The following is a 16,583-nucleotide window of genomic DNA, read 5'->3' on the forward strand; positions in this document are numbered from 1 at the left end:
CAATAGTACTGCTTAGTATGGTATATATCTTTCAACAGGAAATTAATCTACAAGTCTGTAACATGTAAGATGCTCACAACTGCATATACACTACATGATCCTTCAGCCATCACAATCAGGATTCAGCCACGAGATTGCAGCTGAAGATTCTTTGTTATGATCTTTAGTTGTAGGATTTGGGGTTTTTTTACCTAATTCTCCCCTTTTCCTCCTGCACACATTATCCACTCCTCCCTTCTGTACTACACACTTGCATACACTAGGACAGGATTGATGAGAGCAGAGAAAAAAGTCCCCTCAATAGAGCTAGCATCCCCTGCCCACAAGTATAGGTTATAATGTATTCTTTGGGAATGATGGACAGTTATATCTAGTAAGTGTACTTTCAAGTTGAATAATGTTCATAGTCATATTGCTTCTTGAAATTTTTTGGCAGATACACCCTGAGAAGTATGCCAGAGTTTTTCAGCATTAATGAAAGCACTTGAAAATATAATACATCACAAATCAATTGTGAAAGCAGTTTACAGGCACAACGGCATGGAGTTGCAATGACCAGTTTCCCATCTAGGGAGGTACCACATTCCTAGGCGGTGAATCAGTGCAGGTAAGGCTGACTGCAGTCCCTCAATCCCTTGGTTGTTCATAGAGCAACACAAGATGCTTATGCAATTGGATCATGTAGATGAGCACATGAAAGCCTTCAAAAGCATTGCAGGTTGGTAAAACAGACATACAGATGTGCCTGTAATCCCCCTGAACCTACTCATAACCTCTTTCCATTTGTAGATACATAACTGTGCAAATGAATGAGGGACATGCAGAAAGACTTAACATCTGTATAGTACCAGAGCTACCGGCAGCAACAGCAGATCTCCATAAACCCATCTCCCAGATCTGTACTTGATCCAGTAGAGCAAAAAGCTCCTGTTTTCCCCGAGTTCTTCAAAAAACCCCTCAGCAGTAAGCCAGACGATTTTCTTAAACCTGTCTACAACATAATCACATCAAACTAACACTGAATATATTAATATTCAAATGCTTTACTTCACAAATTATTAACTCTCCTATGTCACCATCTCTCACCACTATTAATAAGCTTGTATTCTGTAGTGTCTGGAGTTCCTAAGTCAAATTAGTTTTGAGAATAGAAGAATTTAAATTTACTGATAATTCAGCAACCCTGAGCACACAAGTGACAACAACTAATGCCAATGGGCTGACTACAAAGGGTGGCTTATTTCACTGCAGGCCCATTATTGGGAATGGACTAATCCCAGAGCTTAAAAGGAGAGAATTGAAAGAATTCCAAAAAAAGTAGAAACTGACTCATGTTTTTTAAACATCATGCAGCACAGATCACAGGCAGCTCAAATATTTCAGAAAAAAACTGAAAACCTTACTGACATTACAAAATGTAATGTGATGTGGAAACTTGTAACATATGGTTCAATTGCTACACTGAAAGAACAAGGCAGAGATTTAACTCAGAACTACCTATGTGGGAAACAAAAAGGAGCTCAGACTAATTTTGCTTAATCACAAAACAGCAGTTAGTTCACCTTATTATGCCAGTAATAGAGGACAACAAACTTACACAACTGAGAATGCCTAATATACTCTTAAAGCTATCTGTATTCACTGCAGTGCCTGTAAATCCTAATTCTGGGCTCCAGCACTGTTGCTACAGGTACTGCACAAGTAAAGCAAAACCTCAGACTGCCTGCTTAAAAAAAAAAAAATTAAAAAAAAAAAAAGTGAAAACACATAAAACACATTAGCAGACCGAGAAGTACAGGTCGACAGCCAGATGATATTGAAAAGCATCGTGGACAGTATCCTTAATATAAGAGCTGCTGTTGTTTCTGTGGCCTTCATGGCAGAGATGAGCTCCAAGGGACACACCATGAACACATAAGGTCAATGAGAGTGCTAAGAGATTAGGTTTAATCATCAACATGTTCAATATGGTGAAACATCTAGAAGAAAATGTCAGCATGAGGGGAAATTGAAAACATACTTGTTTTAAAACACATATGGGATGGAGGTAGGAGGCAGGAGCCAAGCTTGTATACTAAGTAAGAAATTATAAGGATGAGAAAAAAGTAGGTTGTGAAGAGTTTTGGATATGAAAGCAACAAGAGCAAGACAGACTAGATCTACAATGACCATGAGAAAAGCACACACACTAGCATTCATGAAAACATATGTACAAACACTGAAACAGGTGATTAATCTAATGTTGAAGTCCACTTTATGTTTAATTCTTTGTTCATATATATGTTGTCTTCCAAAAGCAGGAAAGTACACCCAACAAAAAAAGAAGCTTGCAGAAGCTTCCAAATGCTATGTTCCACACGTTTCTAACAAGCTCTTAATAAGAGAAAAATGATAGATAAGTGGATAGATATCTCCATGTTGTAAAATTGGCTGTGTGTCTGTAATTCAACAGTATCTAGGCTTCTTATTATATATATATTTTAACTTGGTTCAAATGCATAAATAAACTCTGAAGTTGTAATTGCCACTTGAGGAACAGTGGTGAAGAAAATAAAAGGAGGAGGAGAATCACGTGCCAACTACAGCAGTAAAGCTGTAGTAGATAGCTGTATCTCATGAACAAGCTAAAAGATGTGTCATGCAAGCACTGTTAAAGTAACAATATATTTTAACTGCTGCAGTAACCAGCAGCATAAAGTCTAGAGTTAACAACTGGAATAAAAGTCATAGCAATGCTTACATGGTTGATAAAATATAGAGAGAACACCTTTTAAATGAAATACAAAGTAATGAATCGAAGTGAGGTTTCGGAGAGCAAATGACCTTCTTTTGCCAAAGAAATTATTTGTATCTACAAAAGAAATTCAAATTATTATTTTGGTAAGGCATATATTAAGAAGGAAAATTGTTGAAGATGCCTATGCAATAAAAAAAAAATTGCTGAAAAGTATGATCATAAAAGTTAAGAAATGTTTCCTAACCTTGCTAAAGAATATGAAGTAAATGCGTATCTTGGCCAGTACTCACACTCCAGAATCCTGCTTAAATGCTACATGGTAGTTTAAAAAAATAAGTCACTAACTCAGCAGAAAAACTAATGCAAGACATGAAAAAAAGAATTCTGACAGGTATGATTTGTAGTTATGATTTAGATAATATTGCAGAAAAATGGAGGTCATAGCAGGTTCCAGATCTAAAACTGAACTTCTCTTCCTTTATTAGAATCTGATTATTTACTTAGCACCTAGCATACAAACTGAATTTTACAGTGTGAATCACCAGCTTCATTGATCTGAACTGCTATTTCAGAAACAGCAGGATTTTTTATCTGCCCAGCATAAAGAAAAAAAGCAAAATGATCCTATATCCCCAAGACTAGATTTATCCACAAATAGAACACTTGGAAGGATTTTAGATTAAAAATTAATTGCCAAAGTAAAAAAAAAAAATTAATAATGGCAAAATATCTTTGCTTTGGGCCAGGAATTATTATGGAAACGGACCACATTTATACATAAAAGTTTTTATACAGTGACTCATACTTCTTTGCAGTAATGCTAAGGACATGCAGCAAAGACAGGTTCAGCCCATGGAAGGCTTTCATTAGACATGTAGCAAAGAGCCAGTCTGTCCTGCACTGCCCAAGGATAAGAGTCCAGCTTCCAGCACAGATCCTCTCTCCCAGTACACATGGCCTTCACAGGAACAGAAAATGACCCTTTCTGGAGCTGGGGAGGGGAATGGTGCTGACTCCTGGAGAAGTTCATATAAGCATCATAGAACTCTTGGAACCACAAACCTTGATCAGTCAATAGCAAGGCCTACACAACCACTCCAGTTTTTTGATCATGTATGGCTTGGTTCCCATTTGTAGATGCTACTAGTTCCATAAAGTTTTGCATGTATGTGAAGCTATTGCAACCCCAAGTCCTCCAGACCATCTAATTCTCTTCATCTCCCAAGTGGGCCGTAGCTTCACAGAGCATATTCTCCAAGTGTTGGAAACAGAAGCAGGTAGCAAAGCAAAAGAACCTTGAACCACCACCTCCACTTTCTGAAAAAAATACACACATTATTCATTTAAGCAAGTTTGACACAGAGTTTTTTTAATGAAGTTTGTGAGATGAAGAGGAGTTATCAGTTCCAACAAAATTACTACTCAAAGATTCTAGACTCAACAGCTAAATGACAAAACTTCATAACTTACTCTTACAGGGCAAGTTTATTGAATTGGATGTGTTTAGGATTAATCAAAGGCTCAATTAGTACTGAAGCCTAGAGCCATTAAAATTGATTTTGAGCATGTTCACCACCACACAAGCATGAGTTTTTGGCTAACAGCAATCACTACTGCATAGCTCAGGACAACTCACATCATTTCTTTAAACATGTGCTTCTTCTACCAGCCTTCAAGTAGTCTTGTCTCTTTAAGTTTGTTTTGCGAAGAGTCCCATACCATCTATTTGTCCAGTGATATCTAGTTTGTCCAGCTCAATAGGTACCCAACTTCTAGACATCTCTAGATATTACTATAAATATCAGTAATACTTAGCTCTTCAGATTAATATACATTTAAAAAAAAATATCTGTACATTGATTACCTCCCCACTCTGACTTCCTTTAGTTTCACTATATAATTATTTTTCCTTCAGGATCTAAGGTCCAATAGCTATTTCTGTCCATGAGCATTGGATAAGACTACAAATTAGCAATAACATGTTGGGAAAAACCCCCAAAACCCAAACAAACAACGAAAACCACACAAACACACACACAAAAAATGTTATCTATTAATGATGCCTAATCCAGCCCAAGAACCAAAAACTGTTCATGGTCTGTATTTGGCCATATGTATTGCATGGATGGCAAGGAAAACATGTTGATCAGAACCAGGTTTTGTGATTTTTAGGAAGTTACCAATAATTTATAGGGAACTAAATTTAGAAGCTGTTTCACTGCTGACAAAACATAGCAAGAATGTTCCAAATTTTACTAAGAAAAAGATAAATGATAGGCTTGTAAGTAAGACGATCTAATGTAGAGATGGAACATAGACTTGACTTCTCTGGCAAATTTCAAGGGTATGTGAGGAGCACTCATTTACTGCTCAGTAAATCAGATTCAGGTTATTAACAGCTTCAAGGAGAAAAACATTTTAAAAATCTGAGATTCACATTTAACTCTTCCTTCAGAGCTGCTCCAGTGCAGAATTATAAGCAGGACTATTGATCCAAACAGACTAAGTTCCATAGCCCACTCTTCTAGCATCTTGTTTTTAAACACCAAGCTATCTCAAAGCTGCAGAAACATAGCTGCTGGCACTGCCTGATGCTCCATAAATCAGTCTATTCCTAGCACTAATTATCCCAAGCAGCTGTTATCCTCCATTTGATCTTCAGTATCCAGGAAATCTTTTCTTCAAAGGCTAATGCGACCAAAGAATATTTAGCATGTACCACTTGGAGATAAAATGCATCTGTGTTACTTAACGGCAATAGACTCTGTTGGGTATTTTCACTGAAGCCCCATTAACCCTCCTATAAGTACACAATGTTTGGGCTTGGTTTTTTGGTTGTGGTTTTTTTTGGGGTTTTTTTTTTTTTTTTTTTTTTTTTTTTTTTTTTTTTTTTAAGAAAAGAGCATTTCAGTAGGGAAAAGAACAGCATTGTTTCTTGTACAGAACTGTAACCCCCAGGAGAATAAAAGAAAAGCAGTGCCCAGTTAGACAAGTGTGAAAGACTAGGCATACAATCTAAAATAACTTTTTCTTTCAGGCTGCTTCCACATCCAAAAGCTTGTCAGAAAAAGATAAGAGACTGAAATTATATGATATTACAGTTATGCAGCTCACACAGCCACCCCTGCTGTGAGCTTATACACACAAACCCTTAAATCTTGATTGTCCATTTGCCACAGATGCTGTCACTACCTGCAGGTATTGGAGCAGATCTACCATCAGTTCAGAACTGTAAAGATTTGTGAAATATGAATGTACTCAGGAGCATTTCTCACATATCACTGCTTCCCATGTGGCCTTCGGCACCACTGGTTGTGGAGCCAGCTTCCTTGCAAATTGCCAGTTGGTGCAATGAACTCCTAGGTTATAGCCTGGATGCTGATAATGCCTTGCAGCAAAGTACACAAACACTTTAGCACACAGGCATGCAGGCTGAGCCCTTTGCTCAGCTGAGCCCTGCACCCCACTCCTGCCCCCATGGCCAACACTTACCCTGCCCCAGGGCAGACATGCAGCTTCTGGGCTGCAGCAGGATGAGCTGTTCCACACTCTTCCTGAACCTATGTGGAAATCGGCACTTCATCTCATTTAATCACAATAATCCCTGGGTGACTAAATAAAACTTTTCCAGTTTTTCAGGGAACTATTGGACTAACAAAACTTTACTGTTGATCAGGTATCTATAGTAAAAATGCAGCGATCCTCAGATGTTGGAAAGAAATTGTGATGACTGGCTCCAGATCAGAAGGCTGAAGGATAGCTTTATTAAAACTACACTATATTACATTAATATACTACTTAAAGAGATACTATACTATTCTACATACTTACTTCTTACTTACCTAACTATTAAACAAACTCCTGACTCTCTCTGCTTGAGAGTCTGACACAGTTGGATTCAATTGGTCCATGAATCCAAACAACCTTCACCAGAATCCAATCAAGCAATCACTTCAGGTAAACAATCTCCATACCAAATTTCACAGGGAAAACAAAGGAGCAGGGATAAAGATTGTTTTCTTCTCTCTGTGCTTCTCCTGAGAGACAGAATTATGTCTTTCTGTCCAGATAATGTGAATGTCACAGGTATCCATCTGAATAGCTGCAAAAAAACAGAGGGAAGAGCAGTGCCTGCCAGTTATTTCTACTGTCATGACTGACTGACAGGGACTGTAGACAGTGAACAGGCTGTTCTAACTGCGTTGTCTCCAAACAACAGCATCCTTCCTCCAGCACACCTCCTCAATTTGAGCTAATCAAATCCCACCTTACAAAGTCACTGCAGTATCAGAGAAATAAGAGATCACTGGTTTGAGAACCGCTTTTTACAAATTAGTATAGTATAGAAAAGGCAAATTAGTATAGAAATACTACAAGTATTGCTTGATAAGTAATCCAAAAAGCTGCACACACAATAATCTGTTGCATTAATCCCTATTTCTATTACTAAGGAAGTATTTTATATAACAAGCACTCTCTAATACATCAACTTCTCATGGCACAGCTGTTATGAAAAGTGTAATTCAGTGGAGTCAAAATTCTACATGCATTACAAAGCTAATCCTGTGAGGTTAGCTGTGACTTTGCAACAGGAAGAGGATTACTGTTATACAGAAAACTATGAAGCAGCTAAGCAGTCAGCCTCCAAGTTTGCATACCCAAAATAAACACAACCTCTGGTGTAGCACTAACTCAACCAATTTCATTGTTGTCACAGCTGCTAGTACATTGACAAAGGATAGTTAAAACATCCTACACCAAATGCTGCAGGACAAGAATTTGATTGTGACTCTGTGATCTGTACATCCCTATACTGAACAATCTGCATTTTCTGTTGTGAACTGGGCCTAGATTAAGCAGACAGATTATTGCTTACAGAATGATTTACTGAATTTACTGTTCAGTTCCATGATATACAATGAAATATTTATTCTGCAAAATATTTTTCTATGTTGTAACCCCATCCAGCTGTTACTATCCCATCAAGTTTCTATATGATTAAAAAAATACTGCTAAACATTTATTAGGGAGGAAGGGAGAACGGGAGGGAGGAAAGAAAGAGAACAATTTGTAGTTAATCAGTGGCTGATTCTCTCACCACCTCAGGTGGCCACTGCAGGGTGTAGAGTCTGAGGCCAACTACAGGACACACCTACACAACACACTTCAGACAGGCCAATTTAGCCCCACTACACCTTCACCCCAGATGTCTGCCATCTCCCAGGGCAAGCATTCAAAGTGGGATGAGATGGAAGGCTGCAGGAGTGTGGCTATTCATTTCACAGGGCCCATAGCTTATACAGAAGTGGGACACCACAGCTGGTAGACCAGGGTCTCCCAGGTCTCACCACACTCTGTGGGTGAAGGGTATGTCTCAGAGCAGCCACCTGTTTCTGTGTGAAGCACATTTGGGGCCAAGTTTGCTCAACAGGCAGAAGTGAACAGGCAACTGAAGGCTTTCTCTTCTCAGAGGCTGAGGTCAGCTGCTCATTTTGCTCAGCTTCCACCTAGCTCTGAACCCCTGGTGTCTCCCTTTCTAAGGAAAATCTCACACCTCCAGACACAGAAGCTGGCTGAACTCGAAAATGACTGGCAGCAGTGAGCCAGAAGGCAATACCTTCCTCAAGGACATAATAATCTCTTAGCAGGCTCCACACTGTACCCAGGAATTTACCAGCAGCAGAGAATGCAGCCAATTCCCTAACAACAGTAGCAGTAGAATGACACTTAAAAGAAAAAAGTGCCAGTCAGGTGTAGTCTTTTCCCCTGTGCTGATACCGAGCACAGCCCAGAGACACTTGAAACAGACTCACAGGGCTTTTAACAAAGGCAATCCTACCTCTGTCTCCTGATACTAGTCAAAGCAGCCACCAAGAGAGTTTGCTTAGTTAAATCCTGAAGAATGTAGCTGAAGAAGCCCATGATAAAAGCCATTTTCAAGAATTGCTCAAATTTTAGCCAATTATGAGATGGTATTTGTTCTGAGGAAGCTGGGAGGTCCTTTTGGTAGACATAAAACACTTCAGTGGTGAGAGTTAGGGACAAAGTAGTTAGGAAAGTATCTGACACAGAAAAGAAAGGATTCATATAAGTAAGGAAGTAAGGATTCATTACCCTACAGACTCAGAAGGAAAACATATGGCTTAGGAATGCATGTGGGCTCCTCAGCTCCCTAACCAGCCTGGCAATCCCAGTGCTAAGCAGCCAGGGAGCGAGCTGCAGAGATTGCTTGCTGAATGTTCCCAGGAGGATCTCTGTAATACAGTTGGTTAAAACCACTTTAATGGAAAGGTCTAACATAAAATATCAGTTTGTGGAAAGCAAAGTCCTTCACAGCAAAATGTCATCTTTGATGAAAATAGATTTCCAAATGCTAAAAGCATGATTTTGACTCTTTTTAGGATTAAACAACTTATAATCTTACTTGAAAATAGCTCATTACATAATATGAAATGAAAAAGGCATCTGAACAAAGCATTTTAGTTTGAAATGCAAACTTTCAGAATTTTGCTTCATAAGCAATTGACTCTTGTGAGTGGGTGTTTTATTTCATGCTGGAACAAGATATTTTAGTTTCTGTATCCTTAAAGTAGAATTTCCCTCATAAGTGAGGATTCCGTGTTCTGTAACACTCCAAGCACTTAGTTCTTGCCACATTTTGAATCTGATATTCTGCAGTGACACAGACCACAAGAATTCTCAGTTGATATATGACCAAATTAGACAGCAAATCCAGCCTCTTTCTTTCAAGGAAAAATGAAAGAAAAAAATTATCTTTTCAACACCAGAAAAGTAAAGAAACATTACTTCACCTTAGGAGTTAAGAAACTGAAATTAGCCTCAAGTGGCCTCTGAGAGATATCAAATCTGCACAATCACACAATTTGCCAGGTTTGTAAGGCAACTGACTGCACAGTTTGCCAGTTTAGAATTTATATTACAGCTTTGTTTTTACAGTCAGTTTAAGTATTTTTAATTAGCCTGGCAAGGGCTTCTGTTGACTCACACACCAGTCAGCATTCTGGGGCTAGCACAGATCATCCTGTAGAGGTGTCTGGAGACAGTGCCGTGGGGTGGTTTCTCCCCATAGGGCTTACCAATGCTACTGCTTGTCAAGACATCAAAATTCATTATTTGCAAAATCACACTCTGTGTTCACATCCCATTAGCAGCACAATTACACTTTAAATCTGGGTACTACATTGCTAGTTCTCCGGAAGAATATCCTATGAGAAGGATGGGACACAGTACTATACCAGAACTTTACTGATGTGCTGCTCTGTTAAAATACTCCCCAAGTCCCAGCATCCCAGCTGTGCTGCTCAAAGACCAGTTCCAAGATGATATTCTCATCAGAAGAAAGTAACCATGAAATTCATTGCCTAAAAACTCCTTGGGATTATTCTGTTAGTGATTAGCTGTCAGTCTGCATTCCACAGAGCTGTTACTGTGTTTGACAACTCTCAAACTCTCCCCTAGTCTACCTAATATACTCAAAATACACAATCTAATTTATATTAGCAAATACTAAACATGACACACCTACTTATTGAAACATATCTTAGTGCCCTGATGCACAGCAATGAAGGCTGCAGGAGGTTTGCAGTCCTTCTCCTCCAAGCCTAATGTTAAAAGAAAAGTAATCCTTCTCAGCCCAGGCTCCAATTGCAATTGAATAAGCTTTCAGATTTTCCAGAATCTTTGCTGGCTGAAGCTGAATGAAGTATGCTAGACAAATTGCATTTAATATTATATTCATTGCTATAGGTGGCTCTTTTGAATGGCTCTTCAGTAATATTTTCCAAAGTTACACAATTTATAAATAATTCTGGCTAACAGTGAACAAGTCAGTTAAGATCAAACTTAGATCTAAAGCCATTTTGCCTTGTGCATGCCCATCCCAAGGGACCAGCAGGTGAACTTCACCATCCAGATCAAAAGAACTGCTGCCCAGTGCAGCTGACAGACCACACAGCTACCATCCCCACTGAGCCAAGCTCCAGCATCACTAAATACAGCTTCTCTCCTTTTCTAACTGCTCCATTACCTCCCTCTTGGCAAACCAGCACAGGACACAGAATGGATCAGAAAATTCTTGCTAACCAGTGCCCAGCCCATCTCCACTAAACTGCCATAGCAGCGATATTCACTGAGTAACTCAAGTCTTCATAAATAAATAAAAAAATTAAACCAGAGCAATTGGGGTGTTCCAGGTTAAAGCATATTTATACAACTGCAACAGTATATCAAACTACAGGGAAGTGACTGGGAAGAGACAGATGAGCCACAGGCAAAATTTGATATGCATGAATTATTACATATGTACATAAGTACTTGCCCCATGTTGCAAGACATCTGACCCAGAATGAAATCAATCGCCAAATCACAGAATACCAGATTGGAAGGGACCTCAAGGATCATCAATTTTTCTCAACAAAAGCATGATCTAGACAAGATGACCCAATATCCTGTCCAGCCAAATCTTAAAAGCATCCAACATTGAGGAATCCACCACTTTCCTGGGGAGATTATTTCAGTGGCTGATTGTTTTCATTATGAAAAAAATTTCCTCTCTTCCAAGAACCTTATCAAGTGCAAGTTCAATCAAATCAATACTACCTGTGTCCACATTATATTATGCTAAAGTTGTTCTTACACCTTTAACCAAACTTATCCTATGAACTAAAAACTGTGAATTTCTGGCTTGGTTTTGTAACCGTGTTGAGGGAAGAGGACAGATGGAGAAAATGGGCAAGTAGATAATTAGTACATGCAGGAAAAAGACAGGGAAGAACATCTGGAGGGGACCAAGGAATAACGTGAAGAAAACTCAAGGACAAGGAGTAATCTGGGTAGACACTGCAAGATAGACAACATGCAGGGATGGGGAAAATGGAACAGAGCTGAGAAATCCAGTATTTAAAGACTGGGTCATGTAAGAAGGAAATAAAGCATTTGGCAGGGAAAAAAATAAGATGGAACAGGACACAGAGCTGCAGTAGGACTGAAAGAAGGGAATGAGGAGACAAAGACCAGAAATTTAATCTAGATGTATGACTTTTGCATGTCTAAGTTACACTTCTCCAGGTACACATGGTAATGGGATCTTGCTCAGTTCTCTCCTAATAAATTCATGCAAATAACATCAGGCAATGCTTTCCCAGTTTCCTCTGAGTTCCACACCCTGTGAGAAAAGTTGATGCTATAGAGACAGTAACTCATTTTCAGAAACTGAGTAGACTTCACAGCCCAGCCTTCTATGAGAAAACTGTTCATGTGCAGGGAACATGCAGACGATAAATCTCTGCCCAGATGATGCCAGTTTATGCTGCCTTTCTGTCCAATTAACACTCTGAGGCATAACCCTCTGAATTTCTGTAGTTGGATTCCAAAACATTCAGTTCATTTAGTCAGGAGCTTCTGAATAACTTTGACAACCATGTGGGAATTAATGATGTCAGTTATATAGCTTTCTATATATAAAAAGCTATTTGTCACTGTTTTTCATCTATTTCACATAAGGAAACTAATATTTCCTTTGCGAGTAACATTTATTTGACAACCTGATGCTAAACCTTTTCATCCAACTCTTGACTGACCACATTTGTAAAGCACTTCCCTTCATGTTTAAGGAAAGTTGATGGCTTATCATTGTTATCAAAACCAGAGATACACCTCTAGCTCTGCACATGATAAAATATTCTGTCTCCCTCTACTGGCTCTGCGTTAAATCATACCAGAAAAACTAGAAAGTAAATGTTTATTGTTATCTTAGCAAATTCTATACAGAAGCAATGCTCAAATAACAGAAGATTAATACTTTAATCATAGTTTCTAAACAAGTATTACAAGAAAGAATATTAAGGATTTTTCTGGACACAGCATGAGGCCCATTTAAAGTTATTACAGGTACATAGCACCACCATAGCAACACAGCTATGATCAAGAAATTATTTATACAGTTGGGAATTTTTCTACTAAAATTATTTCTTCATTAAAAATACAAGAGAATATTAATGAACTTTCTGTTTCTGTAGCTTCAGCTTATTTTATATTGAATCAGATTTAAGCATTCCTGCTTGCTTCTAGCCAGACTGACTTACAATTAAGCTGGATCCTTTTACTTCTAAATAAATTATAGATAATACATGGTTTTGGTTTGGGTTGTTTGTTGGTTGACTTTTGGGTTTCTTTTAATTAAAACCAATCACAATTTGTGATTCAAGGAATTTATGGTTTGCAATTTGATCAGTCAAAACATATTTAGTAATGAAAGCAAGCTGTCACTATATAAAATACAAGAGATGTTTTTCACGTACTCTTTAGATGACAGCTGAAAAATCTCATTGTTTTTTACTGAATTCTGCTTTTCTCAAATGATATAATTAAGTGCATAAAGCACTCTACTTGTTTCTAATATGGACTTGAAATATTTCATAGTGCTTCCAGACAAACATATATCTTTTCTTACCCCAAATAAGTCAAAATCACAAGAGTATGAGAAACAAGTGCCATGTCTGCCATGAGGCCAACACTGTGATTTCTTTCTTACTAATTTTCTTCATTGGAGAATTTTATTTAAATTTGGGTTAAAAAAGCATTATTAAAATGAAACTCTTAATTCATATATCTTACAAACCAGAAGTACAGCACAGTGTACTGATTTTATTATATACTCTACAGAACAATCTATCATTCCTTTAACAGAGCATGAATATTCATGTGTCCAACCAAAACGTATTTCACTCTGCAGTGAATTTTATTTTCTATGGTAACACATTTTGTATGCAAAACAAGCATCACCTGCTAAGGACAAGGGTTGGCAGCGTAATGAGAAACACAGTAAGTTATGAAGCTGTCCCTGGCAACTGTTCCTCCACATTCACTCTGCCCACTCTGGGGTTCAAGTGCTGCAGGTCCTGTGCTGGCTATCAGTGGCTCTGAAGTACAAGCAAGCCAGATGTGGGCTCCCAAAGCTGTCAGGGGGCCAGGCCTCTTCTATGCACGCAGCAGAGACTAGGAGCCAGCACAGGTCTAAGACTGAGGAGTGGATGGCTCCCTTTGTGAGCTGCAAAACTCACAGATCCTGAACTTTCAGACACTGAACACAGTTTTGAGCATAGAGTTTTTTAAACAGTACCTGTTTTTTTCTCTCTGTAGAAACAGATCAGAGAATCATAAAAATTATGTCAGAAAATAAGAGCTCAAATTTATCAGCCTGTAATTTCTGAACTAACTGAAATTACCACTAGGAGTTGATTTGTCAAGCAGTAATCAAAAAGAGTCAGAATTTCCAGAAAAATTTCCATCTTTTCATGAAATAGTATTTGTTTGAAATTGGTCTGTATAAATTGCTTAAAGGTAGCATTCAAACAGCTGAATGTGAACTTAAGGTTAATCGAAAACTACAGTTCTACCTCTACAGAGAGATTCCACTATGTGGGGAAAAAAGCATTCAGAATTTACAGTCAAATCCTCTAAATATGTAGAAAATTCAAGTAGTCTCATTTAAAAGGAGACTATAGTATATGCTTCCATAGTAATGGCATGGAGGCCTTGGTTATCAAGCTGACGTTAAGAAAGGAGTTTTTGAGAAGAAATATGCCTACAGAGTAGATGACAGTCAAGAACTTTCATGTCAGGTTTAAGTAAAACAAAGCAAGTCTTTTAAATGCTTAAAAATTAAGTTTCACATTAATACACAAGCTCTTACCTTGACTACCTTAGCACATGCCACTACAGTAAAGTTATTTTAATAAAGTCTTTACATGCACCTCAAAGCTCCTACAGACATTTCTATGAAAAGACCATGCTTTATTTACTGTACCTGAACATTTCTGTACCTGTCATGCTGCATGTTAATGAAAAAATAAGATGGAACATTAGGTTATTTTCATACGTCCTTTCCAAAGGCATAATTTCTATTTATTCTGACATATGACATTACACGCAGTTTTACTTTAGAAGAACTACCAAAAAAGCACTTCAGTCTATCTTAAGATGACAACTTTGCCAAGTCAAATAAAAAGGTTTTACTGTACAGGAAAAAAAAGGCTAAACAATTAAAGAACAACATTACTTTTCTTTCCCATGCAATCTCTCAGAAAGTCCCAAAACACTGATTCTAATAAAGGGCTTTGAGGGAAGTAGGTTTGTTTTTACCAATACTCTTCACCTTGGATCAACTTGGTAAAAAGGAGTTACACAGAATTAACAGCTGAGGCTACAGCAGCTTACCCAGCTGAGCTACTTGAACTTTGTCTGTTTCCAGGTACTACTGACATCATTAGGAGTCAATCATAAGTAAGGAATAGCATAGCCTGGCCTCTTGACTTTAAATTAAGTTTGAGGGCTTAAATGAAACACTGCCCACATTAATGAAATAAACTATTTACACTAGTACACAGAAAGTACTTACAGCGTTTCTGGGAAACTGCCTGTAAACAAGCTGTGACAATGTCACAGTTCTTCTGGACTTTTTGTACAAGCCTGTCTTTCTGCTTCAGAAGACGGAGCAACTTTGCTGATTGAACAGAAATTCTGTAATTCAGTTCTCGTTTTATAGTTGTTAATTCATCAACATCTGTCAACAAGCAGAGAAAACAACTTCAGTACATGCCAAAAAGATTCACAAACAGCTTATTGTAGTTGACACGCAAAGGCACTTGCCCCACAGACATTTACAAATACAAGCTTTCCATAAATGACAAGTTCTGTTGACTGGGGTAATTCCCAGTTATAAACACTTTCAGAATCTGAGCCAAAGTCTTTAATTTTCTTCTAAACAAAAGTACTTCAATTTATTGCAGAGTATGAATCTTAACAATTATGCTGTTATAAACTCTGAGGAACATGACAGAACATAGACAGCATATATTGATAATAGTGCAACCAGGGGATACATTTTAAATACAGTACCTTCCAGAAGCTGCCTGGACAAGATATACATTTGTAACAGACAAGGGAATATGTTCAAGAAGCTGCCTGCAAAGCTACAAATGCAACTCCAGAATAAGCTCTAAGCGGGAAATTCTTTCCACTAAAATGCAACTAGATGACTTCTGTCATGGCCTCAGTTATCTCCACTAGCCAGTTATAGTGCCACCAGACCCCTTCAGTTCATCAAAATATCTCAGCTAATATTCCCGTTGTCCTCCCCTAAGGTGAGTTTCAGGACCAGAAAAGGGAGTTGTTGGGGAGATATCTTCAGTCCATTCATTTTTCTGAGTCCTCTGCTCTGTTCTCAGAGGCTCCCCCCACCAGTGAAATCCTAGGTCTTGCCTATCACATGCTGAACCTCTTCAGCTCCTCCCTGTAATAGCCTGGTACAGCTTGCCACCAGCATCATCTACACAGCTGCCTGCTCCCTGCAGCTAACTTTTCAAACTATCACTTTCAGTCCAACCTCTGTCCCCTGACATTGGAAAGAAAATCAATCAAAAAATCTATTCTTCAGTAACCTGATCTAATGAGAAAAATATGTACGCATCCAGGAAAAGCTACTATCAGTGGGATGGTAAACAGCTCAGCTCATGTGGCAAAACTTTTCCAATAGTTCTGGAGAGCTTAAAGAAAAGGACAAATTAGGCTGAAATTACCATCAACCATGTGCTAGTGAAAAGTATGACTGCAGGGACAGGGGAGCCATTGAAAAAATACTGTATTTTATAGCCACTACCCTGTTTCAGCACCTGCTGCTCAGATGCAATTCCCAACCACCTGTACCAGGTAAGATAATTTAAAACTAGATTAAAAAACCAACCAAACAAACAAACAAACAAAGTTGCATTTGTAATTTATACAGTCACCACCGGAATTGTCTGGTAAGTTTTACTCTTTCCCACTC

At 38.2% G+C, this 16,583-nt stretch overlaps 1 protein-coding gene across 2 annotated transcripts in view; it reads right to left on the reverse strand.

Annotated features, from left to right (window-relative positions):
- Positions 1–16,583, reverse strand: part of TBC1D30 (TBC1 domain family member 30) — a 52,833-nt gene that overhangs the window by 34,812 nt on the left and 1,438 nt on the right. For both annotated transcript variants that reach the window (XM_053943790.1, XM_053943789.1), the window contains exon 2: positions 15,156–15,320. In XM_053943790.1, coding sequence (XP_053799765.1) covers positions 15,156–15,320 — 165 coding nt within the window. The remainder of the gene's footprint in view (positions 1–15,155; positions 15,321–16,583) is intronic.

Source organism: Vidua chalybeata, chromosome 5 (genome assembly GCF_026979565.1).
Source record: "Vidua chalybeata isolate OUT-0048 chromosome 5, bVidCha1 merged haplotype, whole genome shotgun sequence".
Lineage (NCBI taxonomy): Eukaryota > Metazoa > Chordata > Aves > Passeriformes > Viduidae > Vidua > Vidua chalybeata.